This window comes from Pagrus pagrus, assembly GCF_965226575.1.
Source record: "Pagrus pagrus genome assembly, chromosome: 14".
Lineage (NCBI taxonomy): Eukaryota > Metazoa > Chordata > Actinopteri > Spariformes > Sparidae > Pagrus > Pagrus pagrus.
Genome location: NC_140198.1, coordinates 16933608 through 16959530, shown reverse-complemented (window position 1 = coordinate 16959530; position 25923 = coordinate 16933608). Strand labels below are relative to the sequence as shown.

Genomic DNA, 25923 nt, shown 5'->3' with positions numbered 1-25923 from the left:
GGAGGAGAAATTAAAAGCGCAGTGCTGACACATCCTGATCTCCATCCTGGATAATCCACTGGTAATGTGAGGTTGGACCAGATATTCATCTGTATATTATATTATATTATATTCATTCAATGTGACTTGTCATCGATCACTGTCGGCGTGTCATCAGAAGAGGAGAGAGGAGAGTGTGTGCAGGAAAGATAAAACTGATAAACTTCACAAAACATGAATTATGTTAATGCACACTGTCAGGAAGAGATTACACTAAGCCTGCATTCGATCTGTGCGCCTCACATACAATTCATGAAAACAACACTGAAAATGCACCTATCGTGTGTGTTTGCACAGCCACCGTGCACTTGTCAAGAGCAAAATTTCCGGTCAAAGCTTGAATTCCTCTCTCTTTTGTGACCTCTTCTTTAAAGCGGCTTTGTCGCAGCTGGGAATAAGAGCATCTTGCTCACACAAAACACTAACTGGGGGGGGGGTTGAGAGAGAGGGATTGTGGGAAGGTCACAGGGTGCCCCTATTTGGCCTCCAGTGACATCACGGAGCGGCTATGCTAATAATGGAACCTGTGAATGCTTGCGACAAAACGCTGCCAGTCCTCAGGAGCTGAGAATGGATGTGAGACAAGAATGAACCCCCTCCTCCTCCTCTCCTCTCTCTCCTCTTGGTCTCTCAGTGCCACTCTGTCCCTCACTTTAAATTACCATTACTGGGCTCTGGGCACAGAATCGTCTCTGCTCCACTTGTCAGATGTGGGACACCGAAGAGCCCTCTCTCATATCCGATCTCCGCTTCTTGCTGCCTGAATCTCTCACTTGTGTGACCAGCTTATTTACAGCTCATCTTAGATCTCATGTGAACTGCTGTGGTCATTCTGTCTTTGCCTTTTCTGCACATCATATACCATCCTCACCCTCTCCTTTGTCTGTATGAAGCTATACACTTGCCTTTTGTGTCTTAACTCAGCTGACACACCCACAGAATCAGCCTGTTTCAAAGGCGGCGTCACATTCAGGTACAATCTGTACACACACAACTCACACCAAGAGAGGCCTGATCTTTGCAATCATAATATGTCTGAGCCAGCAGAAAAGGGCCTTCAGGCGCAGAATTATGACTAAGGCTGTGTGTGTATGTGTGTCAGCTCGTGTGTGTTTAGGCGGTAAAGATGTATGTTTCATCCGGAGCGTCTCTGACGGGCTGTGGCCTGACACGTGAGCACGTGGCTCTGCAAAACAACACACAATACTGACACAATCGCTGTGCTGACAGACAGTCTCGGATAGCATCTTCCTCCTGCTGAGTTTAACATCTCTCTACTCACATTTTGTACATATTTGATGGCAGCAGACTGCCGGTGGTGATCACTTTTAATGCAGGCAGACAAAAAGCAGAAAATGTAATGAGTTCTCTGTGCCCTGAGAGTCTCCTGACAGGCTTGTGTGGGCCCTTTATAGGTCTTGAGCAGACAGTTTAGCTCCAGAGGAGCCTTTCATCCAAATACCAAATATACTTATGAGTGATTAATTCAATGCAACAGCTGAATATGAATCTCTCATATTTAAACTGAATGTCCCGACCTTACATTGATTACAGTTCGGTATAGTTTTGTTTCAAATGCTTGGATCCTATCTGCTGAAAAGATTTTGTGATTCTGCTCAAATGCCTGACTATATCTGACTTAAATTAGGCTGCAACTTATGATTATTTTCTGATTAATCAATTAGTTGTTTGGTCTATAAAATGTAAGAATAATGGTGAGAAATCCGCAAATCAGTGTTTCCCAAAAACCAAGATGACGTCATGAACTGTCTTGTTTTGTCCACAACCCACATATATTCAGTTTACGGTCATAGAGCAGCAAAGAAACCAGAAAATGTTCTCATCTACAGGTGCACTGTGTAGCTTTTGGGAAGTCACTTAAATTATTATTATTATTATGATGTTTTTTATGCCTAAACAACTTAATGAACAAGCTCTCTTTGTTTTCATGACTGAAAAAACTGAACAAACAAACTGACCTTAAAGGACAACACAATTGAATGATGATTTACTTTCTTTATATGTGGCGGACCCTGCCACCTTTCTAGCTTCAAACAGTGTGCTGGGGACCTTATTTTCCTCTGAGAACAGCTTGTTTACTCAGCTACAGAACAAATGAACATTTCTGAGTTTGTATTATTACCTCATTAATATTGTATATGCTAAAATTCTGAGTTTGAATTTCTTCTCCAAAACTACATAATGCCCCTTTAAGAAGCTGGATTGTTGACTTCTTGTCAATTTGATTATCAAATATCAATTTAATAGTTGATGACTTATCGATTAACTCCAGCTCTGAACTTTAAGTCAGAGCTGATCTGCTCTTAAACACTGATGGATGTGTATTACCTTGGGTTTCAGTGCAGTATGAGGTGTTAAAACTACTTAAGCCAGGCTTACATGATGCTTTTCCAAGTCAGCTGTGACTTCTTAATGACTTACAACATCTGTGGATCAACATTTCTGCACAGATGGCTGCACCAGCTCTGATGTACAGAGCTGTGAGGGCTCTGATTTTACACATTGCAGATAGAAACCTTGCTCCTTTTTTCTTCCTTTTTTTTCCTGGAAATACAGATTGTGAGCCCAGATCCAGTGAGAAGGGTAATTATTCGTGTGTAATTACTGGATCTCCGCTGTGTTTCCCAGGCTTCCTGCGAGGCAGCCCCGCGTTAACAATAACCACCTCAGGACACAATAGAGGTTTTTAAAGCGTTTTGAATGTGCGAGGCTGTGGAGAACATGTTGGTCTGAAAGGACAAGTCGTCTCCACGCTGAAACTGCGCGAAAAAAAATCGATCAGTCGCTTTGGGGCTGTGATTTAAAGCCTTTTAAGAGGCGCATGCCGATGAGGCAGAAAGCCGAGGCTCAGCAGGTGTTTTTGTTCTCTTTGGGGATCTCGGCTGAAGCTGTGTTCAGAGAGTCGTCGAGCCTATATTCATGGCTATATAGCAGTTTGGTGTATCTGGTGCCTGAAGCCCTTACCTTTCATCCAGTCCACCACTTGACTGGAGCTCCACTTGCTCACTGGCTCCATAACCAGTGCCATGGTAGAAGTTTGTCTTGGTCACGCTTGACAAAAGAAAAAAAAAACACTCCCAACAAACCCACTCCCGCCTGAAAAAAAAAAAAAAAATTCAAAATAAATAATATAATAAAGACCAGGCAGTTAAAAGACAAATCAAGGGGCTCTCTCTATTCTTCTCTGCTGTGTTTACAAACAAAACGAGGTAGGTCCAAAAGGTCCAAAATGTCGCTCTGAGGAGCCTGAGAGCAGCCCAGCACACTTGAGCACATTCCTGTGCTATTTGCTCGCTTGAATGAGCTTTTACTTGTCATTCATGTCAGGCTCAGTGGCGGGGATGATGGTGGGTCGCTGCTGCCCGATCCCCTCCTTCCAAAATACATCCCAGTACCATCCGGAGCTGAGGAGAACAACGCGCAGACTGTCACTCCACACTGCTGTCTGGGAAAGGTTGGGTTCGCTCTGAGCATCCTCCCTCATACACAGACATGGAGTCACAGCCCTCACCGTGCTGAGTGTGTGTGTGTGTGTGTGTGTGTGGGTATGGGTATGAGGGCTGATTAGTGCCACAGAGAGGCAGGCAGCAGGAGTGAGCTGGAGATGTGTCTCAGCCCCTCAGATTAAGAGCTGAGTCTATGAAGAGCAGACATTTAGAAACACATCGATGATGGTGCTGAATGCTTCAAAAAAGAAAACACTTTTTAAAAAAATGTAAAATTTAATTTTTTTTTTAGATTTTTACGATTTGTAGATCATCCAGCCACTTACTGCAGTACAGGAAAGCAGTGGTGATAATACGTTAATGTACATCCTTTAAAAAGACCCGTGTTGATCAGAGGCTTGACAGTCCCACGTCTCTTTAAGTACCCGGTCCAGCCCAGGATTGGAAAGGTTGGCAGTGCAACCAATGCAGCTGCTCTAGGGCCTATGGTTGACGGCCCCTCTGTAGGCCCATCATGGCCCTCCAGATGAGGCCCTTCCCCCTCTCAGAATGCATATCATTGTTACTATCACATTTACAACCTGTATTCACCATTTGTAATTCATTTACTGAGCATGTGCTTACAAAAGGTGACACAATATTTTCATAGAGCAGTTTGTCTTTGTCAGCAATCAGGTGCTCCATGAAGAAATTGCTGTAGATTCTCATGATGCTCCAGTAGTTTTAATGCTGCCTGCCACACAGTCAAGAAGTCTCTCTGAACCAATTAGGTATTCAATTATTTCCAGTTATAGCTACTTTTCTAATTGATCTTTGTTCATTAAACACTGTGACAGTCTAATTTGAAACCACTGACATGTTTTAGAGCTTTGAACTGGCTTTTTGACAGCACAGGAGATGCATAAGAGATGTTGTTGTTATTGTGAGTCTGATTATTCGTGTACATGTGCAGTCTGTTTTCCAAGTAGTATTGACCGATCATGTTTCAGCAGGCTTAGTAGTTTACATGTGGCGAGCAACAGAGGTGAAACGAATTGGTCAAAATGCATTCATGGAACCTCTCTGGTATCGTCTGACAATGATTGAGCTCCTTGTTAGCTATTTTACTCATATGCAGATATCTGTTAGAGATCAGTTAAAAAAATACTGGTGCACAGAAGAAGTCTCGGTGCAGATATCTGTTATCTGGTGACTGTTATCCCTTAGCTACACCGAAAGCCCTGAAACACAGTTGTCCCCAGAAGCTAAATCGGTCTCAGACCATAACTGATTACTGCTGAGATTGGTGATAGTCTGACTTCCAAAACTTTTAGGTAACTGTGCTCATAGGACCATTGTTCAACCCTCCCAGGTTCCATATCCCTCCATTAAGGAGCCCCAACTAATCAGTGGGAGTCGCTAAAGCCACAAAAAGGCTAAATAACCGAGTTGGAAGCATTGCAATCATGGATTGGGTTCGGGTCTGTGTGGGTGTTCGTTCAATAGATTTTCAGCATGAACAACTGCACAAGCACACCTTTGTTTCTGCACAATAAACACTGATGGCAGATATGCTATTTGAAAAAAGAACGGTCCATTTATTCTCCGTACTGCATACATAAAACAACGTGAATACAACATAAGCCACCAATAAATCTATTCAACACAATGGCAATGCTGATACCCTCCTCCTCTGAGGCCTCGGGCACTAATCACCCCTCATACAGCCACTGTTTCCTCCTGCCGTCTTTGTCGCTGCTCACGCCTCCGTCACACAAAGCTCAGTGTAGCGGTCACTAACGAGACAAGGATGCTGACATGCTCCTCGCTTTTTATCATGTATTGGTAAACAGCTTCAGGGTCTGAGCCTATATTCACTGCTCGTACACTCACTGTACTGTAAACACCACATTTTAACTGAATGTCACACCAACCAACACTGATGAGTGCATGCACACGTCCTGTTTCTATATGTTTGTCAACCTATAGAGACAGCACTGTGATTGAACAACTCAAAATAACTAATGATTATTCTACAGCATAGATAAACGGTGAAAAGTGGCTTTAGAGAAGGAGCAGATCATTTAATTCACACTGGATCAAGAGGGTACACTAAAGTTTGAAACGCACAACAGCATTATGTGACTGAAAATAGCATGCCTGAAACCAATAACTAATACATTTGTCAAAAGTGTTGCCAACAATATCAAACAGGCAGGTGAATGAGAACAATATAGCAACAATAACAAAAACAACTCCCAGCAGTGCAAGCACTGACATTCAAGATAATCAATAGTCATACATCAGTCCAGGGACAAGAAGCTTTGCTGTGAGAAGCTTGAATTCAAACAAATAATTTCACGCAAAGGCACATCTTGTTAACACCAGCTGATTTTTTTTTTAAAAACTTATGAGTCAGTAGATATCCAGCCACAGACCATGCACACAAACTCTGATGAAGATGAAAAGATTTGTCTTGTTGAGAGCTGCAATAAATATTAAATGTATTACTTGAAAAAAGAAATACTCATGATGCTTCCTTCTCCTTTGTTTACTTGTTGCTACACACACAGTCATAAAGAAAGTTAAAGGGACACTCTGCCAGTTTTAAAAGTCTGTTCAAAGGTCTTGGAGGTTACTATTTGCATATGTGAAAAATGTTGTATGAACCCTGTTGTGGCTCTTGAGAGGATTCAAGTGATGTGATCAGTTGCCTCAAGAGATGTGACCTGAATCAGTGTCAGAAGAGGGTTGAAGACTACAGTGTGAAACTGAAAAATATGGGGGTGCAGGACTTAAAAAAAAAGAAAAAAAGAAAAAGGGAGCTATCGTGACTTCAGTAGCCAGCTCCTCCCTGATCTGTCAGTGTTTGAGTTGCATTGTGGGTAATGTAGGCACCAGGGTTTGACAAGGAAGAATGCATTTAATAAAAAAGATAATATCTCTGGTCCTGCTGCACTTTGTTTGAATTTTTCAAGGTGGCTATCGTGAGTCAAACAATGTTTTAGGAGTGCAGTACTAAAGTAGACAGCTATGGTAATAAGCTGTTCTTTGGTCAATAATCAGGCCGGATTTGGGCCGGTTATGCACCTTCTGATGTCACACATGATGTTCTGAGTATTTCATTTTATTCTATTTGAAAGTCAAAAAGTGAATCGTTGTTCATCTTTAAAATTATTATTATCATTTTTATTAGTTGCTGTAGTAGTGATAAAATAATTTACTTTATTTTTGATTGCATTCATTTCCTTAGGCTGTCCAAGGTTGCTTTGCCATTTTAGATTTATGAATTTAATAAACAGTAATTAAATGGCTTATAGACACAGACTAATAGGCTGGAGTAACCATTATCTGCACTAAGTCTGATGAGATGGTGAGCAGAAATTGACTTACAAAAAAACCTTTAGACATTGTTAATGTGCTTTATTCTCACAGCAGAAATTTGGACTCACAGCAGGAAGATCAGAGGTGTCGCTGATGACATATACGATGGCTCAGTTCTACTGTAGGTGTAGTCTAGTGTTACAGTGAGCTAGAAGGCCTATACACAGTCCCAAGACAATGAAACTGAAGCAACTAGATGAAATTTAGCCATCACTATTAGTCTTATCATTTACACGTGGGCTTTTCCTATGACTTGTAAAAATGTCTTTACTATGAAAAAACCCTATTGCTGTCAAAAAGTCCACACATTTTGCTACGGTTATTATGCAGTAAATTGAAGATTACTTGGTTCTGCATGCAAGTTTCATATGTATGTTGCAGAAACATATTCTTAAACCTTGGTTATTGTGGGCCTTTAAAATAATAATTTAGAATAATGAGCTTCAGTGCATATACTGTTTCACGTCAACTAAGCTTTAGACATTTTTCACAGAATTAAATCAGCATGCTTAAACCCAACAAGGATAGTCATTTGGCAGGATATAACTAAGTATTTTTACTCAAGTAAAATACTGATGTGCAATTTCGAGGTTGTTGTGCTGTACATAAGTATTTCCATTTTATCATATGTAATATTTCACTGCTTTTAGATGCAAATTTGGCACCCCTTTTTCCATTACAATCATTAGTCAGCTATAATCACTTGCATGTGTGACCAGCTTATAAAATATGATGCCTTGTTATAAAACAAACTACCCAGAAGGTTTTTGAAGTAAGTAAAATGAGCTCCCCCTAGACCAGCTACAACATTAAAATGCTGCTTATACATTTAGGCATCAGTATTAATAAAATAATAGCACACTATGCATAATAATTCAACATTACTTTACTTTTAATACTATATTTTCAATGGAACTTAAACATTTACCCGTCATTGACTGTTCATTGTTGTATTTCTTCTAGAGCACTTCCTCCACCACTGGTCGTGTTGGAGCAGACTGCGTGTACATCACACCTCCGGCCTGTAGGGGGCAGCGTCTGCTGTGTGATGCGTTTCTACTCACGCGGTTTGTCACGAGAGAAGAAGAAACTTAGGCTTCCTGAATCGAAGAAGTGAAACGAAGGTAAACGTGTTAATGTTTATGTGTCGTATACATTAGACAATGATAATAATGTATTTATGTAACTCCAAATGCGTTTATATTACATTTTTTTCCCAATATGAGAGTAATGTTGTAATATTACATAAAATTCTTGTCGTTATTCCTGGTTGGAGACTCTCTGGTCGTCCTACTGCGCCAGTCTGATGGCGTATCTTCACTCTCAAACTCAAAGTTTTAAGCTAACTAACGTTGTTTTTAAACCATGAACACGTCATGAAATCCAGTTGACATTAACTAGCGTTACATAATATATAATCAAATGACATGTGGAGATGAAGGTGTTGGTGAGACATTCAGTCGAAGCGGAAGTGAGAGGTTAAAATAGGAAAAAGTCCAACTAAGCCAATAACCATATAACATGTAGCTAAAGTTAGCACGATCCGTCACTCAGACTGAAGGTAATGCTACAGTTTTTACATATTAATACATGATAATCCCAAATATTTGCTTATTCCTACAGGTGGTTTATGTGTTATAATCTTCAAATTGATGTGTCTCAGTTTTCACAAAGCCACAGCAACAGACTTCTGTGTGTGGAAAAACACAGCATACTATTCTTTCAATTGGGGCTTAAAATCTTGTACAACAGCATGCAAAATGATAGTTACTATTGTATTATCAAACGATAATCACTATAAAGCTTCATCTGTTTATCAGAAACAAACAAATCGCATCAAGAAAATGTGCTTCTTAAAGTAAGATGTCCGTCTGTAAAAGGCTAAATGATCAAATGGTCACATTTCTGTGGTCTGGATCAACCACTAAGTGCCAAACACAAAAGTCTCCAACTCAAGAAACCTGAAAATCTGGTTTGGTGTAAAGTTCTTAATACACCCTGACAGAGATTGTGAGATCTGATCTGTTTATTTTCTCTCCATTGTTTTTATTCTGCAGGTACAGACAGTCCCGACAAAAAAGTGCGTTTGTCATGTTTGTTGATGGCTGACAATCTCAACAACATGATGGACGACAGTGATCTAGTGGACATGGCCACGCCGGCAGGCAGCTCTTCCATCGGGGATGCAGTGTCCGGTAGAGAACAGAGTGTGTCTGGTGGAGAAGAGGATGACGATCTCTACTACATCCCTGAAAGAAGACCCTCTCTGGACTTGGGACCGAGTCCGATGGATACCAGCCAGTGGTACAGAGATTTTTTTCACTTACTAGCCCTAGGAGTCTTCTCTTACACTGTAGGGTTGTAAAACTGCTGAGTAGTGACAATATATTGAATGTAGAAACACAACCAGCACTGTCATTTACTTTCTGCAGATGATACAAAACAAAGTGAAATATCACTTACACCTTATATGTAAGAGCAAGGGTGGTGTGGCAGCTCAGCAGTTTCCCCTAGTGGACTGAATGACAATAACAGAATGCGTAACTGAGTGTAATATAATTGGATTTATTGTGGTGAATGTATCACATTGAATCCCCCTTGTCCATCTAAATTGTATTTGTTTTCAATAAATGGTAAGTTTATACTTGTTGAAACTTTAGTTGATATTTATTACACTATTAACAAACAAAAAAATACTTTATGAACCATTTAATGAGCGATCGTAGAGGTTTTTTAACATCAGATGTAACTTTATAATGGTCACCTAAATAAAGTTTATAGATGAACTACAGAGTATTTATTAACCCTTTATAAAGTGTTATAAATATCAAGTGATGCATCAGTTGATTAATCAATGGTTTATAAAGCATTTCACTGTTTGTTAACAATAAAATAACTATTAACTAAAGTTTAACTATAAATGTATCGTTTATTAAAGATGATTATAAAGTGTTACCAAGAAGAAAAAAAAAAAAAGAATAAGACAAGAAAACAGCAGCACTTGAGTTATCTGGATATTTTTTGACAACAGTATATGTACAGGGTTTGAGCAGGCTATCTTTACCTGTCTAAGTCTGTTGCAGAATTATAAGCGTTGCCTTCCTAATTTTCACAGAAAGCCTAAGTGCTCACATGACTTCACAAAAAAGTAAATCAATTCAAAGCCCCAAAAAGGAAAATTATATAATAAAAAAACACAATGTGGGGATAAATCCATCCTTGTCCATCAACCTTGATAAGTCCTTGTAGTCACCAGTTAAAATACCCAAGACTTGACGGCCTTGATGCTGTATGAGTTGGAGCACTAAGCTTAAGATGTGCTGCTTATCTGGCTTGTACCATGGAATCCTGTGATTGCTTGTTACATGGTGACTTAGCAATTAACAAACTGTCATTCTGCCATCCATTTTTTATTTTTCAGGCATTATGTGGATCAGGCCTCGCCTCCAGCTCTGGGCTACTGGTCAATGACAAGTGAGGAGAACTCAAGCGACATGACTGACGAAAATGGATCCTCCACGAGGTACACACCAGACGAAGTATCAGGAAAAGCTTAAATCACCATGGTTTACTTGGTTCTCTAGGTTGGGGGGGGGGGGGGGAGGAGTGCGTGAGTGCGTGAGTGCGTGTGTGTTGATGAATGTTGTATGTGGTCTCATTTGTGTATATCTTACTGTTTATTGTTAAATGTTGTATGTTGTCTTATTTGTGTATGTCTAACTGTTTTCTATATGTCTATCTGTTTGTTGTATAAATCATAAAATTAAATAAAAAATTGATCACAAAAGGAAAAGCTTAAATCCGTCTATGAATTCAGGCATTCATCACATTGAACACAGGAAGCAGTTGTGCTTGTAATGTGTTCCTTCTAATATACATTACCCAGAGGTGGTAAAAGTACAAAAAATCTTTACTCAAGTAGAAGTACAGATACTTGTGGAAAAAAAGACTGGTGAAAGTAGACGTGCTGATCCAACTTCTTTACTCAAGTAAATGTAAGAAACTACAGGCTCTGAAATTTACTCAAAGTATAAAAGTAAAAAGTATCCCTCTTCTAGACTACTAAACTCAAAGCTAGAATCAATGGGATTTGTCAGAGGAGTTCATAAATGTACTAGAAAGATATTTGATTGTTAAGTCTCATTCCCTGGACGTCAAATACTGACAGTTTGGGTTGGTAAATCGTCCCGAACATGGTAAAAGAAAAATCAGAAAACCCAGGCAGAGGGCTTCAGGTACAGCCACCATACGCCATTTCTTCCCATTCGACTCTCCCTCTTCTGTCTGCTTCTGTCTTGCTACATCTGCCGTGTGTGATATGCATTGAAAGGTTGAAATCAGGTTGTGATGTTGGGAAGGCTGCGTGCAATGACACAACCTAAAAATAAACGATAATTCCCCTTAAATGCATTAAAACTGAAGTAACGAGCATGTTTAGAAAATGTATGGAGTAGAAAGTACAGATATGTTTGTTAAAATATTGGGAGTAAAATAAAATATCAGAAAAATAAATACTCATTTTAAGGACAGATACTTGAAAAATCTGCTTAGGTACAATAACAAAGTATTTGTACTTCATTACTTCCCACCTCTGGCTTTACCTTGTTGTTGCTTTCATTCTTTCCAAGGGAAACTGTAATGGCATCTTGTAGTTACATTGAATATGATTCGAGCCCTCCTGTCATCCTGTTTTTAGGGTCCAGCTGGACAGAGCTGATTCATTCTCTAGCTGCTACTCCATGGACAGCGACGACTGTGAAAAGAGAACCCCTAAGTAAGAAATACATCCAACACATGGCAGTTAAACATGTTGTGTGATTGTGATTACATACTAGATTGACACTAAAATATGTTTAAATCTCTGCTGTTGCCTCACCAGGGTTAAAAACAAAGATGATGCCGCCTCAGAGCCTTCTGACACACCTGAGTTAATCCACGACCCAAATGAGATAAGACATCCTTCTCTGACGGTGAAGTTCACGTTTAAGGTCAGTTCACCTTTTGTCTCTATCAGTTTTAAAGACATGAAGTAGAACATGCCTTCTTGTTGAAAACAACAGCATTAAATGTTGTCCTTTCTTTGGAATCAGGCTATTTGTACAACCCTTGGGAAGCTGTCAGAGGAAGACATCAGAACATTCAAGAGGATGCTGTGGAAGCGTTACCCGCAGTCATTCAACACTCCTCCCCAAGGCATGGACATGGTGGACCTTGTGGACCGGCTCCTTGAGTGTTTTGACCTGGAGGTGTCCTTACAGATCACCAAAACCCTTCTTGAAGCAATTAGCCAAAAGAAGTTGGTTAGGTTTCTTGAGACTTTGTGCATCAGAAGTAAGTAGGCTCCAGTATGTCTTTATAACTTATTACTGTTGCATGGATGAACTATTTACATAAGGCAAAGGAGATAATAGTCTAAGTACAGCAAGTGCTGATTCCAGGGTTGTCATCCAGTCCACTGTCCATTGAAACAAATAAGAATGTTACATAAATTTACATGCACATTTTTCCTTTTTCAGATGAAGTACGTCACGATTTATGCGAGACCCTGAAGAGTAAATTCGGCGAAGAGGATTTGCAGGGAGAGAAGAGACCCTTTGATGATGTCTTCACTGATCTCGACATACCCTCAACATGTGATAATGGCCCAAATATTGAACATGAGGTCATGACCATAGAAAAGCTGGACAGCAACCGCGAAGCAGGGAAACAACTTTCTACTAAAGATGTTATGAGCGCCAAAAGGCTGGAGCGCTCAAGCTTTAAGCTTATTTTGCTCATCGGAGTGGCAGGGTCAGGGAAGTCCTTTGCGGTCAGAAAGTTGGTCCTCGATTGGATGGAAGAGCGATCCCACCAACATGTGGCTTTCTTGTTTCCCTTGCTGTTCAGAGATCTCAAACAGTTTGAGGGTTCGAAGATCTCCGTGTTGGACATATTACACACACTCTACCCCGCAACGAAGAAACTGAGGGATGAGGATTTTACATCCGAGGACTGCAAAATAATGTTTATCTTTGACGGTCTCGATGAGTACAGTGATAACCTTGACTTTCAAAACACTGACATTCTCAGTGAACACACCGATGCCACCACCCTGAACGTAATCGTGGTCAACCTCCTCAGAGGGAGGCTGCTGTACCGCGGCCTATTCGTGATCACCTCTCGGTCTCAAGTAAAGCGCTACATTCCTTGGGACACGCCTTACGATGAGATCGACGTACGTGGATTCCGTGACTCAGAAAGGGAAGAGTACTTCAAGAAGAGATTTCCGGACCCAGATCAGGCAGCTCGGGTTATCGCGTACATCAACTCTTGCAAAACCCTCCGCATCATGTGCCACCTCCCCTTGTTTTGCTCTCTGGTTGCTGAGGAGCACCAGCGCATATTTAAGCAACAGGGGGCACAGGCAGAGCTGCCCAGTGGCCTCACCAACATTTACACAAAGCTGATGCTTGCACTCGTACGCCAACAGCGCAAATTTAGAGCTCCAGATCTTAGCCCAGATAAAGAGAGAGAGTTCCTCATGAAACTTGGAAAGGTGGCCTTCAACATGCTGGAAAAGAACCAGTTTAAGATCATTAAGACAGACTGGAAGGAGACTGGACTCTGCGCTGAGGAGGCGGTGATCAACAGCGGCCTGTGCATACAATACATCACAAAGCCATTCGTCTTATTTCAGGAGAAAGTCCTCAGCTTTATCCACCCCACCATGCAGGAGTACATGGCTGCTCTGTATGTGTTTCTGTCCTTTAGAAACCAGGGGAAGAACGTTTTTGAGCAGCACCTGAAACAGAAGGTTCGGGGGATCCTAAAGGGACACAAGGCATTAGAGCTGTACAAGAACGCTGTGGACAGAAGCCTGCTGTGTGAGGACGGCAAACTGGACATTTTCCTGCGTTTCCTGTTCGGCATGACTGTCAAGGCCAATCGGGAACTTCTCCAGCCATTCTGCACATCGTCTGCGAAGTGGTCAACATTCACTGAAGATGCTGCTGCACTCATCAGGAAGAAGATGAGAGAAAATCAGCATCCTGGCAGAAATAGCAACTTGCAGCACTGCCTGGAAGAGCTGGGTGTGTGAGCCTCAGAGGCGGCAGCGAGCTGATGTAACACTGATCACTGTGCAAAATCATTTTGATTCTAAACAAGTGTCAAGATGTCCACTGTCAGTAGGAGGAAATCTGTTCAAGACATGCTTCTGTCCTGATGATGAAACGTGTTTCTATTTCTAAAACACATGCACTAATGGAGCCAAACGTAACCACTTCTGAAGTTACACTCATGTGCCAATGACGTGGAGAAACTTTTTTGGAAATGGAGATGGAGGTGTGATTTAATATGTGTTTATATTACAGAAGCTGACAGATTATTATTTGTCTTGTTTTTATATGTTGCATATGAAATCAAAGATGTTTTCATATACATAAATTATTGCTACTGTTGCCAGTCTACCCTCTGCTGTGCTTCAAAATGTCTGTTAAAATTCCTTCAAATGACTTCAACTGCACTTATAACACAGTATCATGAATGATATGATTCCCTTGAGCTAAACTAATAAACTAATTGCTTGTTGGCTGTTTGTTAATGTTGCTCTGTATCCTAAAAAAGTAGCGGTACTCTAACTCTTGTAATCCTGTTACCTGTTTAAAGTAACAAACAATAAATCTCTGGGGCAACAACCAAAGGGTCCCATCAGAAAAGCACACTTGAGTTTGTGAGTAAATTGATTGATGCAATGTTGTCTCATTATGGAGTATATTTTATTTTATATTAGTATATATTTTATATCTGTTCAAAAGTATAGAGACACTGGAATGATACAGTATCATAGCAAATTACTGGTACAATATTTTCTATACATTCTGCAGTCAATCAATATTACATTTGTGTGGCACAGTCATGTAAATAACAGTAATTTAGACAGTTCACTAAAATTGTAAGCAGGGTGCATTCAGTTCCACATGAAATGTTGAATCCGGACATTGTGTTCCCCTGGATAAAGAAGCTACTTGTATTTTGTTCCCTTCCCAGAAGATCAGAAGGTGTCGCTTTCTACATTTTCACGCTACATTTCCTCACTGAGGTGAAGCCATTAAAAGAACATGTTGTTCCACTGTGGAACCGAATGCACCTCAAGTTTCACATTTCCAACTTTTCGTCAGCGCAGTTCTCCCACCCAACAGTATCACATCATAAATTCACAGATTTGGTTGACTCATGTCAAATATGAGTTAATTTGCGAGTGAAACATTGCTCAGAAAAAAAAAAAATCTAAATTTTCCTGCAGTAACATTCATTGCTTTCTGGTTTTTCCCACATTACAATTACTTCTTTTTGTTGCTAGTCTTGTGAGCTTTTGGGCTGTTCCATAAGCATTTGTCACCACGCAAGTGAAGGTGGATTTGAGGTCCTCTGATGTGACATTCTTCAACAGCAGACTCCTCTGAAGGATGGCACCCTCCTCCAACGTGGATCTGAAACAAACAGACATTACAGGTCAGCTGCAGGTTGTTATTTTGTCCTGCTTAACAGCACTGCACTTAATCGGCTAAGAGTTCATCCTCTGTAAAGGTAATTTACATTCAAGTTAAAACTCAATACTCACTCCTCTGACTCTAGTATTCGGCCACTGCTGGGTGTGTCTTCAGGGAAAGAGCCATTGACAAGCCAGTAGATGACTGTCTGATCAGCTTCAAAATTTGCAAACGCTTCACAGTGAAGAATCAGCCGCTGTCCTGTGAGGCAGAATACATCCAGACCCATCAATTACAGTACAGCTTTGATATGTATACAACAACCCTTTAAAATAGCTTCAAGAATCCACCTGAGCTGTCACCCAGAAGCAGTTTATGTGTTACCTGGCTGAGCTTTTATTGTGACGTGATGTGGCCCGATGATCTTTGGAGATTCATCCTCAGAAACTGTAGAAGAAATTTAGGTTAGCACAAAATAAAATCTGATTACTCAAAAAATTTAACTGTGTGACACAAAACATGCTGTACCTGGAAATCCATCTGCAAGCAGCAGACACAGAGATCCCAAAGCTGATGCAGAGATACAATCACAATCACATCCAATACCATAATACAGTTAAAGTTTGTTGGTATTAATGAGTGTTCCTACCTTTGACAACAGACGACAGCTTCATATTGACTCCTCCAGTGTCAGCTCTGTGCTGTTGGCTGTCGACTGGTGTTTGGCTTTACTATATATACACACAACTAACAATCCACTTCCCCTTCGCCAACTCATTACATATGTATTAGACACACAGTGCAAGGGGATTTCCTCAGAACCATGCACTGTCATGTACTCTGTTGAATTGTTGACACACACTTACAATGACATAAATCGAGCGTGCTGACTCATTCACAGCTCTCGCTCTTGTGACTCCAGTTATGTCAATGTATAGTGTCACCCGGGGAACAATCCCTTGGCTTTACACGTAGGAAACGTCTAGACATGATCTGAACCACGTGGCATTTATTCAATTGATCGCATTCAAAAACACTGACAACAAAACAGAATGATTAGGTTAGTGTTGTTGCACACAGACCCTTTCCTGTGTGACATGGTAGAGAGGCTCAAGAAAAAGACATTTGGTATTATGAAGCCAGCAAACTTGGGACTGGGAAAATCCACATAACAGATCATATAAATATAAGACTGGCACCATCAGCGCTCTCATGGAGTTAAAGGATCATTCTGGGTTGTTTATTATGTTTTTAGTGTTAACAGTCATTGTTTTAAGTCAAGGTACTTAACGGTATCAGAGCTTTGGAACGATCCCAAGTCAGATCAGTTAGAAGTTCACCAAAAATACAAAAACACGTTTTCCTCAGGAGGTCTCTAGCCATGCAGATAGTTTGATTTTAATTTGGCCCAGCATTGTGACATCTGTCTCTGAGATTTCTGCTCCCATCGCAAGAGAATGGAACAGAATTAAAGGATAAGTTCACCCAAAAATGCAAAAAAAAAGTGAAAAGTCATTATCTACTGCTCCATGCGGATGGAGAGTTGAGTGAAGTTACAGCAAAACAGCATTTCAGCACTCTCCTCAATAACTGAAGTAGATGAGGATTCGTTTTAAAAAATAACCGATTAAAAAAAATTAAATGTCTCCTGAAGCCACAAGATCCCAAATCCATTTGAAAAGACGTTGTTTATACCCTTTTTAAAGCTAAAATCTTCACTGTAGCTGCTAAGCTAAAAGCGTTAGCACACACCCTGTCTGACATGGGTACACAAGCTCAACTGTGCGTTGAGGGCGTAAGTAACGTCTTTTTAAATTGATTGGGAGTCACAAGGTTTCCAGAGACTTGGATTATGGCAGATGAGCTGTATGGACCCATTTAATGTTATTTTTAGTTGTTTTCTTTTACCATTCAAATGAAGTCCCTATCTACTTCATTTGTTTAGGTGAAAGCTGCAACACTCTTTTGCTGTGAAGCTCCAGAAATGTTCTGTGGACTACAAATCTTTACCTGACTTTTCATCAGCATGGGGGAGAGTGCATAATGACTGAATTTTCATTTTGGGGGGAAATTATCCTTTAAATGTTGTAAGTAGCACTCACAGCACTGAAAAATGAGGTTTAAAAATATCAACAGCGACAGCAACAAGGACTTCCTTTTTTTTTGTAAAATGAAACCGCTTGCATAGCCAAACCAAAACCATCATCATTGCTACATATTTTTGAATTTAGGAGAATTGCCCCTTTACACACAAATTGTGTGGGTGAAAAAGAAGATGGTGACATTATTCCGCATCACATCCTACAAGTGTAATGAGTTATAGTGTGAGGAATAAAGATCTAAACAAACATAACTGTTTTGCCAGTTGGTAAGGATGAGTGTCTATGAAAACAATTAGGGCATTTTAAAATGCGGTAATATTAAAAGTTCCATCTTAAACAAGCGCTGTATGAGGAATCCTCCGTTTGAATACGGTTAGCACTTCTTTCCTCATGGTGACGAAGTGAGAGGAGATTCTCACATGACGCACAACGGTCTGTGCTTAGTAAACTCTCTCAGGTCATTTAAGTTCAGAATATGATAGGGTCAATGTTGAGCAAGCCAAGCAGCCTTGTGAGCGATCACATTAAATGAAGCAGTGGCAAAATGACTCCAGAGGAATCTGTGGACACTGGAGGCACAGGGAGCGATTACTTGTGTTGATTTTCATTCAATATTTATTACTCATGTGTGATAGCCATCAGACATGAGGAGGAAAAACTCCAGCAAGATCCTTTAAGTAAGTGTTAACAAACATTTAAGACATAAATTAGTAAAAAGAATCTCTCTAATGATTTTTGACAACCGTTTTACTAGGCCATAAGATGCACAAACCAATTATTAGGATGTGTGAAGCAAATCCTGGAAAACTGACACAGACATCCAAATTCAAATTACCAATAAAATTCAAATAAACCGTAAATACAGATATTGTGTGCCTATAAATATATACAAAACGTATAGACACTTTTTATTGGTGTTTTAGTTCAATGTTAGGCCCTCAGTCCTTTGAGCCAGTGCATATCTTCTCCATATGGCGTGTGTATGTCCATTTCTGACAGTCGAGGGTCACTCCAAGCCCAGCACGTAGTTGATACCTTGCACAAATCCAATAATAACAGGCTGCCAGGCCACCAAGTACCGAAGCCAGTCTAAAAGTTGTCCATACATGACATGTGGCCTCTCCCAGCTGGAAAGAAAAGGTTAAGGAAAAAAACCCTCAACAGAAATCAAACATGTTCAATAAATAGGGGTAGTGGGTGCAAATATAAAGCCTAAATAACATATACAATTGATTTAACACCAACAAGATGTGAAAACTGCTTTCAGTTTCTCTAAAGGCTATTTATTTTGTTTGTGTTGCATAGGTTACAGTTTCAACTAAAGTGTAATCCCTGAACCACAAAAAAAGGAACAGGAACTTGTCACATAACCTATAAATGTTTCATATCTCGTTCCAAATAGCCTGCAGTGAGCAGCCGGAAAAATCCACCTAAACTTTACTGAAACTTCCTCTCTCTCTGTTCCAAGAAAGTTGTCTTTCTACCGTAACTTAGCATGACTGGGTTTCCTGAATGTTGTCTCTATGTCACCTGGGGAAATGTCATATGAAGCCCATGTCCTCCTCTATTGCATGCCAACATTTTTTGTGCATGCTGCGCATTGTACATTACTATATATGATCCCTGAAATTAGAAAAATTACCTCAGGAATTGTTAGGACATTCAGACTCAAACAGACTCATTAGCTGTGTTTCCATCCAATTGTCAAGAGAATTTGGAGCCGACTCTTGAAATGTTGCACAAAACGCACATTTCGTAATGCAATATTTCAAAATTCACATAAGAACACATCGATGGCAAAACAGGTTGTGAAACAATGCAGCACAGGAAACAACAACAGATTAAGGTCACATGTGAGCAGTACAGATCATAAGGATACGGGTTACTGAACATCCTCTTCAGATCCACTTTCTCTTTGCAGTACGGGCACATCTGCTTCTTTCCGACGATACACCATCCTCTTATGCAGAACTCATGGAACCTGGGTGTGGAGTTAAGGCTCGGCACTGCAGTATGTGAGCAACAGTTCAAACATATACTGACAAATGGCAGCTTATTGTCGAAATATGGAAACTTACTATATTTGTAGCCATTCTGCATCGACTGAATGATCAACATTAAAGGCCCGATTTAACCAAAGGCAAAAAAGACACTACGCTGGTGTAAAATCCATTAATATTCATTCAAACACATAGTTGTATTTAAAAGATCTAATAATGCTTTGTAAGGACAGAAAATTAATTTATACATTTGTTTAAATACCAAACACAGTTTCTGCACTGGCAGACAGTCAATAATTGTGGCCTGCTTATATGTGATTTGGGCTCTGTCATTATTACTCACAGCATGCATTTCTTAATACTTAGCAGTAAAAGTTTTGTAGGTTTAATTTGATTTGATTAAATTCAGCTGTACAAGAGGAGGTTTGAAAGAACAATAAGTTGTAGGAGACAAAATATAAATTAAGGTATAAACACATCTCTGTGGCATCAAATAAGGTTTCGTGTCATTTACAGTGTGCAAACAGCAGAAGATAATCACGGGGGGAAGTGATGCCAGGTCAAATGAACATACTATCAAAACATCAACAGTCTGATATAAAGGTCAAGTGGACTCTACCAATTCCCCTTTGGGCTGCTGACTGAGTACACGGTACAGTTCCAGCACAGACTATAATTTTAATAAACATGAAAATGCTCCATCACACTACTGAACTTCCCTTTTCACTGATAAGAGACAGAGAGAGAGATGGTAACAAGAAAATGTGTCTGTATTTATATCACAAGGAAGGATACACATGGTTGCAGGATAATCTGTACGTGTTCTCGATTATGCCCTCCTCGCTGACGTCTACAAGGATTGGCTGACCGCACACAGCACAGATATTGTCGGAGAGGTGCTTGGTTGGCATGCCGGATGCACTGTAATACTAAAATAAGAGAAAGAAAAACAGTCAAAATTGCATTTTAGCTTCCAGGCATCGCAGTTACATACAGTGCGCCTGCAATCTGTCCGCTCACCCCAACGGTTGAAGCCATGAAGTCTGCACACATCTCAGCGAAGTCTCTTCCTAGGACTCCGTAGTACAGCCCGTAGAATAGTAGAGAAACACCGAAGTCCATGGCATCCTCCGGCTTTATCCTGGACAGACGAGGCATGAGAATCATGGCTCAATTGGGGTTCAACATCAACTTCTATTAAGTTCACTACTGATGGAAATGCAAATCAGCGCGGCTCAGTATAACCAAAAGTACTAGTGGAAAAACGGCATTAAAGGAAGCTTTAATGTACATTCCTTCTTATCAGCCTACTTCTCTTTAGGCAGGGTAGACAATCCAGCACACTGTAACGTCAACTAATAAAATAATAATGATCAGAAGATGTCCCAGTTTTTAATGTAAAACGTTAGATATGTAACATTTTCTGTGTGTTTAGTTAAAAAAAATGCAAGTAGCTCCTGTTAAAGGTTCCTTGTCAGTAAGTTAACCGTCTGCTCAGTAGCTACAGAACCTGTTACAGCCAGCCCTTTGTTCCTTCAGAGGCTTTAGTCAGTGGACTGATTGCAGATTTAATCTAATCACAGATGGATTACATCTTAATCAAACCAAAGCTGTCAAATATTTGTTTTTTAATCAACCATTTATTTTTAGCACAGAGCCTCCTTTTCCAAATAAGACCTGGTCAAGGCATAAAAGTGACTGACAACGCAATACTAAAAACCCAGGCATAAAAGCAAAAACTACAGTGAACAGTTTCCACTGTCCCTGTAGAAGATGTGCCTGAAGCAGAAAACGTAAAAGCTTTCTGTAGCACTTTAGATCAGGGAACATATATTAACCATTAACTACGTGCTTAGCAAGCATATGAGGAACAGCCTGGCTCATTCTTAGTCATCATCCAGCTGCAAGATCTCTTTCTACAGCTACTAGACCATTAACTAAAAGTTTTCCCTCAATAACCCCCTAATTAAGGTTTATTGATATAACGTATATGGAAGTTGTTGGACATGAATTATGATCTTAATTTGCTTTGCTTAGTATAAGCCTCATAATCTGGTAGAACCACAAGAATATTTTCTCTCATTAACACTTCATAGTCTATTTTTTGTAACAAATACAAACTACAAGTGTCTATAGTGTCTTAAATAAGTGTTATTATCTACTTATCTACTTAATACCTAATACCTGATTCACTAGTAGAACCTGTGTGGGTTAGTAAGCGTTTAACTACTAACTAATAAAAAGCCAGTCTACTACTAATATGCAGTCTAATGAGTCACTAGTTCATGGTTAGTATGTGCTCCCTAATATAAAGAGTTAGAAAATGTTTTTTCTCATCTCCCTCTCTGACCGTTAGGAACAGACAGAAGAAACATTGTCATTTCCTCATCTAAACGGAAGTTCCTCTAATAACTACGCATGTTTTAACGTCATTGTGAGTGATAATATCCACTGTGACATGGTATTTTTAAACGTGTCATGTGATATTTACTTTCATGTCGTACGACCAGATTTTAACCTTAAATACATAGCACCCCTAGAGTTCAGCTATGGATTATGTAAACCCCATGAGACAGAAAGTAAAGAAAAATGGAATGCTACATGTGGGACAGAAACCAGTGAGACCAGTAAGAAATCCAAAAAGGGAAAGTCAACAGCAGCCTATAGTTTGAGGTTTTTCTTTTCAACGGTGTGAGCTAATATTCAACAACATTTTGGGGTTATGGTCTAGGTATGGTTGATACTGAACTGATAATACATACCTGAATATTAGGTTTATACCAAAAAGTGTAAACATGACGACACTGTAGCCAACTATTCCTGTGGCATAGCTGATCTTGTAGAGAAGGAGGAACCACTTATACACCAACCTACAGCAGTCAACAAGAAGAAATATGTTATTAATAAAAAGGCAGATTCTTTAATTTATAGGGTGTGATCATGTGTGAATGATGGTTATACCTCGGTGTGGTGCAGGCCAGTGGCTTGCGAGTGGCACGGTAGGAAATGTACGCTGTGATGACAGAGAAGATAAACCAGGTGGACAGGAACCTCCACCAGTGAAGTTTGGTAGTGAAGTAGAGAGGAACTACCCACATCTGGAACAGAGTCACCAGCTACAAGACAGCAGAGAGAGTGCACATGTTAGGAGATACGTGTACAGAAGGGACAAAACATCATCAGACAAAAATAGAGACACCACTGACAACATCTCATATTTGGATAGTTTGGGACAAGAAAAACAAGGAAAACCCCTGATTTCTCCTTATTTGAGAAGGCATGTATTGATACAGTCATGTGCTGCCACATAGATGGAAAATATAAGAATATGCAGACTTGTCAGGGCCAAAGCTGTGCTAGAAGAACGTTCAGAATGTGTCTTCACGTTATATTCTTCAACTTTCCAAAATATTTTGCTTGCACAGCTTTTGTGTCTTACATTGTATGACTTTGGATGTCTCTGTTTCCACTGCACGAGGACTAGCTGGGCGACGACAAGGGTCACTATGAGGATGAGCACCATCTCTGCGTGCATGGCCTCATGGCCTTTGTGTTTGGCATGCATTTTTGCATGCTCCACCCTGTGGAAAAAGAAGAACATACTCAACCATGTTATGTAGCTAAGAGACAAAGTATTTGTTGTTTCATAGCAATGCAGGATAGGCGTGTCCTTAAAGGTGCATTGTACAGCTCTATACACTGGTGTCTCCTAATGGCTATGACTGTGAACTGTTTGGTTTTTCTGTCTGAAAGCATATTCGAGAGAAAATAATCATAATATAAATTTTACAAAAAAAAAATACTTACCTCCACTTCTCCTCTGGTGAAAGCTTCGACACATCAAACTAAAGAAAGGAAAAGACAAAATAATGACTATTACTGTAAAAAAAAAAACATACGTCTTTCACACTGTATTTTAAGGGAAAACTACACACATCAAACTACTCTTAGTGTAGCTGACAAAATAATATAATTTGTTCTACTGACCCAGATTTACTAATAACTAACGAGTTTGGGTTTTTTTTAATTGTCGGGACTGCTTATTAAAACAACAACAAGCACCAAATTGCTGTGTTGAGCATCACCTCTCACACAGTTGGCCATAAAGCCCTAGATCTTACATTGCATACCAATTACAGAGACGCTAAAAGAACTATTTGAATTAAAACATTTAACCTCGGGTGAGTGGCAAAATTAAACACATGTTCGTCAAAGCTGGACGAGGCAAACCCATGGTGAAAATTTTCTTTGTAAGAAGTAATTAACATGCACTATGTGTGTTTAGCAGTTACACCCTCTTTAAGTTGATGGGCTTGTCTAGCTACTTTACATGATTGAAATTATGAGCCGGCAGCAAGAACTGATGCAATGCTCTTTGGTTATTGGAGTTTCCCATTTGCCAAAAAGGCAAATAAATTAAGGCTGGAGGGGACTACATTAACATATAACCTGCTACGGGTTCACAACGCGTTCTTACTCAAATAACACCTCCTGTACACCACAGTACACCATCATTCACAGCCATCATTTTAAATGTTAATACAATAGGCAGTAGTAGGACGAGATAATAATCCATGCTGTTGACATGTAAGTGAAATGCCTTGTTCTGTGTTTGATTAAAAATTATGTATTTTCGTTCAGGAGATTAATATATTTCTGAGAATTTTTAAGTTCTTCCATCACTTTACAGTAAGAGGCAGGAGAGAACAGGGAACATTAAGTCACCTACAAAATACAGATCTCCACTCAAACTACATACACTTAAATCATCAGTGAACTAAACACAAGGATCTATTGTGTATTTTGTCAGCCTGTTGTGATGCCAGTCAAGCAGATATTCTGCCTGTGCTGCACATTTAGTAATTACACCTCACATTGCAAACTGTAACACTCACAGCAGTTCACTCTGTGGTGTCTGGCACACTGTGAGCACCTGTTTGACATTAAGGTTTGGTTAGACCTGAACTCTGAAATGCCAAAGGAAGTGGTTTGATTGCCTTCACTGTCTTGATACTGATGTACCACTTGGCCTTAAGCACAGGAAGGACAATAAGTGACCTTTGACCCGATCAGCCACATCAGCGTTATTTGTAGCGTTAATAGATCGACCGATCAGACATTTCTAAACATAGCACTGAACATACGCGTGCGGAAATGCTCGTGTTAATGCTAACTTTATTTTTTTAATTTATTAGTTAACACCTGAGCTACTTTAGCCAGCTGAACGTAAGCCGGCTAGCTAGCTTAGCATCGCTAACTGGGTTCCAGGGCGTTTCTCGCCTGCACTGATGTCTTGTCGATCGTATACATTCAATGCACAATGCATTTTCTCCGGACACCATTCCTCTGCTTGGTAACAGATGGCTACAAGGTGGCTAACTGCTTACGGTAGGCTAAACCCGTGAGCAGTAGCTAAGCTAGCTAAAACAGAGTTCGGAGTTGGCAGCTAGCATCCCAGTAAATAATAACCCCCCATCTGTTATATCTGTTACATTATCCCGTCGTGGGGAAGTACTCTCACCTGGTTCGGTTCGTTGTGATGCTCCAGTCCATGGTCGTGCTCTACACCATCAACCTCCACCTCAAACACCCCGGCCATCTTCGGAGTGCTGCCTTACCGTTCCGGGTCCATTAGCATTAGCAACAAACCAAAGAGGGTCACATCCGGTCTTGTGTGGCTTTTTTTTTTTTTTTTTCAAAATAAAGCTCTGAAATGTAGGTCAAACAGTACAGCTGTGACTTCATGTATCAGCTCGTGTTTAAAGACAAATGTCAGACCAGTTGTGCTTAGCATGATATGTTCTGCTGATTTGTCCCAGAGAGGATGTTTTTTACATTTACACAGAGCTATTTACAAAGATTTACTGATCGAACTGGATCGTGAAGGGGTAAATGTGATTGGTCAATTAAAGAAATGAGATGCTTAATAATCTTTACTTTGAAAAATCTAGAATAGAAAACACTTATTCGCACTTACTTGATCTACGTGATTACAAGATGAGTAAAAAAGGAGGTAAAAATGAAGACAAACATTAAATGAAAAGGTGTTTCCAAACTTTTGTGTACACTGCAGTGTTTCCTTAATTGTAAATAAAGCTGTGCTAATTATAATACTCATAATTAAATTAGCAAACTTAATTATTTTATGTGCAACTTTTTTTTAAAATTACTAATGAAATTGGCTGATGATTATAATTATTATGAATGTCATCCATATTGCAGAACTTGTCTCGACTTGTTTATAACTTTAGTGACGTTCACATGTTGTTGTTTCTCGCCTTACAATGCTCGCTAATTTCCAACAAAACAGTCCAGTCCTGCGGCTAAAACAAAACTGATAATTACATCTTACTTAACCTGTTGTTTGGTAAATGTCCCGCCAGAATTCACCCAGAAACGACGACCGGAAGCTGTAAGGGAGACCGTGTCATGGATTGTGATTGGCTCGAACGCGTGTTGGGGTCTCCTCTGATTGGCTGAG

At 39.9% G+C, this 25923-nt stretch overlaps 4 protein-coding genes across 9 annotated transcripts in view; 1 reads left to right on the top strand and 3 right to left on the bottom strand.

Moving 5' to 3' along the window:
• Positions 1 to 3524, bottom strand: part of LOC311269855 (connector enhancer of kinase suppressor of ras 2-like) — a 33906-nt gene extending 30382 nt beyond the window's left edge. For all 5 annotated transcript variants that reach the window (XM_084374337.1, XM_084374340.1, XM_084374338.1 and 2 more), the window contains exon 1: positions 3025 to 3524. In XM_084374337.1, coding sequence (XP_084230463.1) covers positions 3025 to 3088 — 64 coding nt within the window. In that variant the 5' untranslated portion in view covers positions 3089 to 3524. The remainder of the gene's footprint in view (positions 1 to 3024) is intronic.
• A 4365-nt stretch (positions 3525 to 7889) lies between these two features.
• nlrc3l1 (NLR family, CARD domain containing 3-like 1) lies at positions 7890 to 14569 on the top strand. The gene is made up of 7 exons (XM_084372789.1): positions 7890 to 7993; positions 8927 to 9173; positions 10291 to 10392; positions 11566 to 11643; positions 11749 to 11857; positions 11960 to 12200; positions 12386 to 14569. The coding sequence occupies exons 2-7, from the start codon at positions 8971 to 8973 to the stop codon at positions 13945 to 13947; spliced, it is 2295 nt and encodes a 764-aa protein (XP_084228915.1). The 5' UTR covers positions 7890 to 7993; positions 8927 to 8970; the 3' UTR covers positions 13948 to 14569.
• An 82-nt stretch (positions 14570 to 14651) lies between these two features.
• Positions 14652 to 16033, bottom strand: LOC311269427 (interleukin-1 receptor accessory protein-like). 2 transcript variants are annotated; one of them, XM_084373567.1, is made up of 5 exons: positions 15990 to 16033; positions 15869 to 15910; positions 15725 to 15787; positions 15472 to 15601; positions 14652 to 15340 (listed from the first exon to the last, which is right to left on the bottom strand). In XM_084373567.1, the coding sequence occupies exons 1-5, from the start codon at positions 16012 to 16014 to the stop codon at positions 15160 to 15162; spliced, it is 441 nt and encodes a 146-aa protein (XP_084229693.1). In that variant the 5' UTR covers positions 16015 to 16033; the 3' UTR covers positions 14652 to 15159. The 2 variants fall into 2 exon arrangements, with proteins under 2 accessions (XP_084229693.1, XP_084229694.1); XM_084373568.1 differs by lacking the exon at positions 15869 to 15910 and having other exon boundaries at positions 15990 to 16030.
• Positions 16034 to 16332: 299 nt separating this feature from the next.
• On the bottom strand, positions 16333 to 25100 carry rnf121 (ring finger protein 121). The gene is made up of 9 exons (XM_084374557.1): positions 24964 to 25100; positions 23250 to 23287; positions 22882 to 23023; positions 22404 to 22558; positions 22205 to 22312; positions 20463 to 20583; positions 20238 to 20371; positions 19322 to 19423; positions 16333 to 18569 (listed from the first exon to the last, which is right to left on the bottom strand). Exons 1-9 carry the CDS (start codon positions 25039 to 25041, stop codon positions 18449 to 18451), a joined length of 999 nt encoding a protein of 332 aa, XP_084230683.1. The 5' UTR covers positions 25042 to 25100; the 3' UTR covers positions 16333 to 18448.
• Between the last annotated feature and the right edge of the window lie 823 nt (positions 25101 to 25923).

Excerpts from the sequence above, each read along its gene's own strand:
- nlrc3l1 (XM_084372789.1), top strand. The coding sequence starts at position 8,971 with ATGGCTGACAATCTCAACAACATGATGGACGACAGTGATCTAGTGGAC. Across the intron at positions 11,858-11,959 it reads CGGTGAAGTTCACGTTTAAG|GCTATTTGTACAACCCTTGG; the intron begins GTCAGTTCACCT and ends CTTTGGAATCAG. Across the intron at positions 12,201-12,385 it reads TGAGACTTTGTGCATCAGAA|ATGAAGTACGTCACGATTTA; the intron begins GTAAGTAGGCTC and ends TTCCTTTTTCAG.
- LOC311269427 (XM_084373567.1), bottom strand. The coding sequence starts at position 16,014 with ATGAAGCTGTCGTCTGTTGTCAAAG. Across the intron at positions 15,911-15,989 it reads GCTGTCGTCTGTTGTCAAAG|CTTTGGGATCTCTGTGTCTG; the intron begins GTAGGAACACTC and ends TCTCTGCATCAG. Across the intron at positions 15,788-15,868 it reads GCTTGCAGATGGATTTCCAG|TTTCTGAGGATGAATCTCCA; the intron begins GTACAGCATGTT and ends TTTCTTCTACAG.
- rnf121 (XM_084374557.1), bottom strand. The coding sequence starts at position 25,041 with ATGGCCGGGGTGTTTGAGGTGGAGGTTGATGGTGTAGAGCACGACCAT. Across the intron at positions 23,288-24,963 it reads ATCACAACGAACCGAACCAG|TTTGATGTGTCGAAGCTTTC; the intron begins GTGAGAGTACTT and ends TCCTTTCTTTAG. Across the intron at positions 20,372-20,462 it reads TCATGGCTTCAACCGTTGGG|TATTACAGTGCATCCGGCAT; the intron begins GTGAGCGGACAG and ends CTCTTATTTTAG.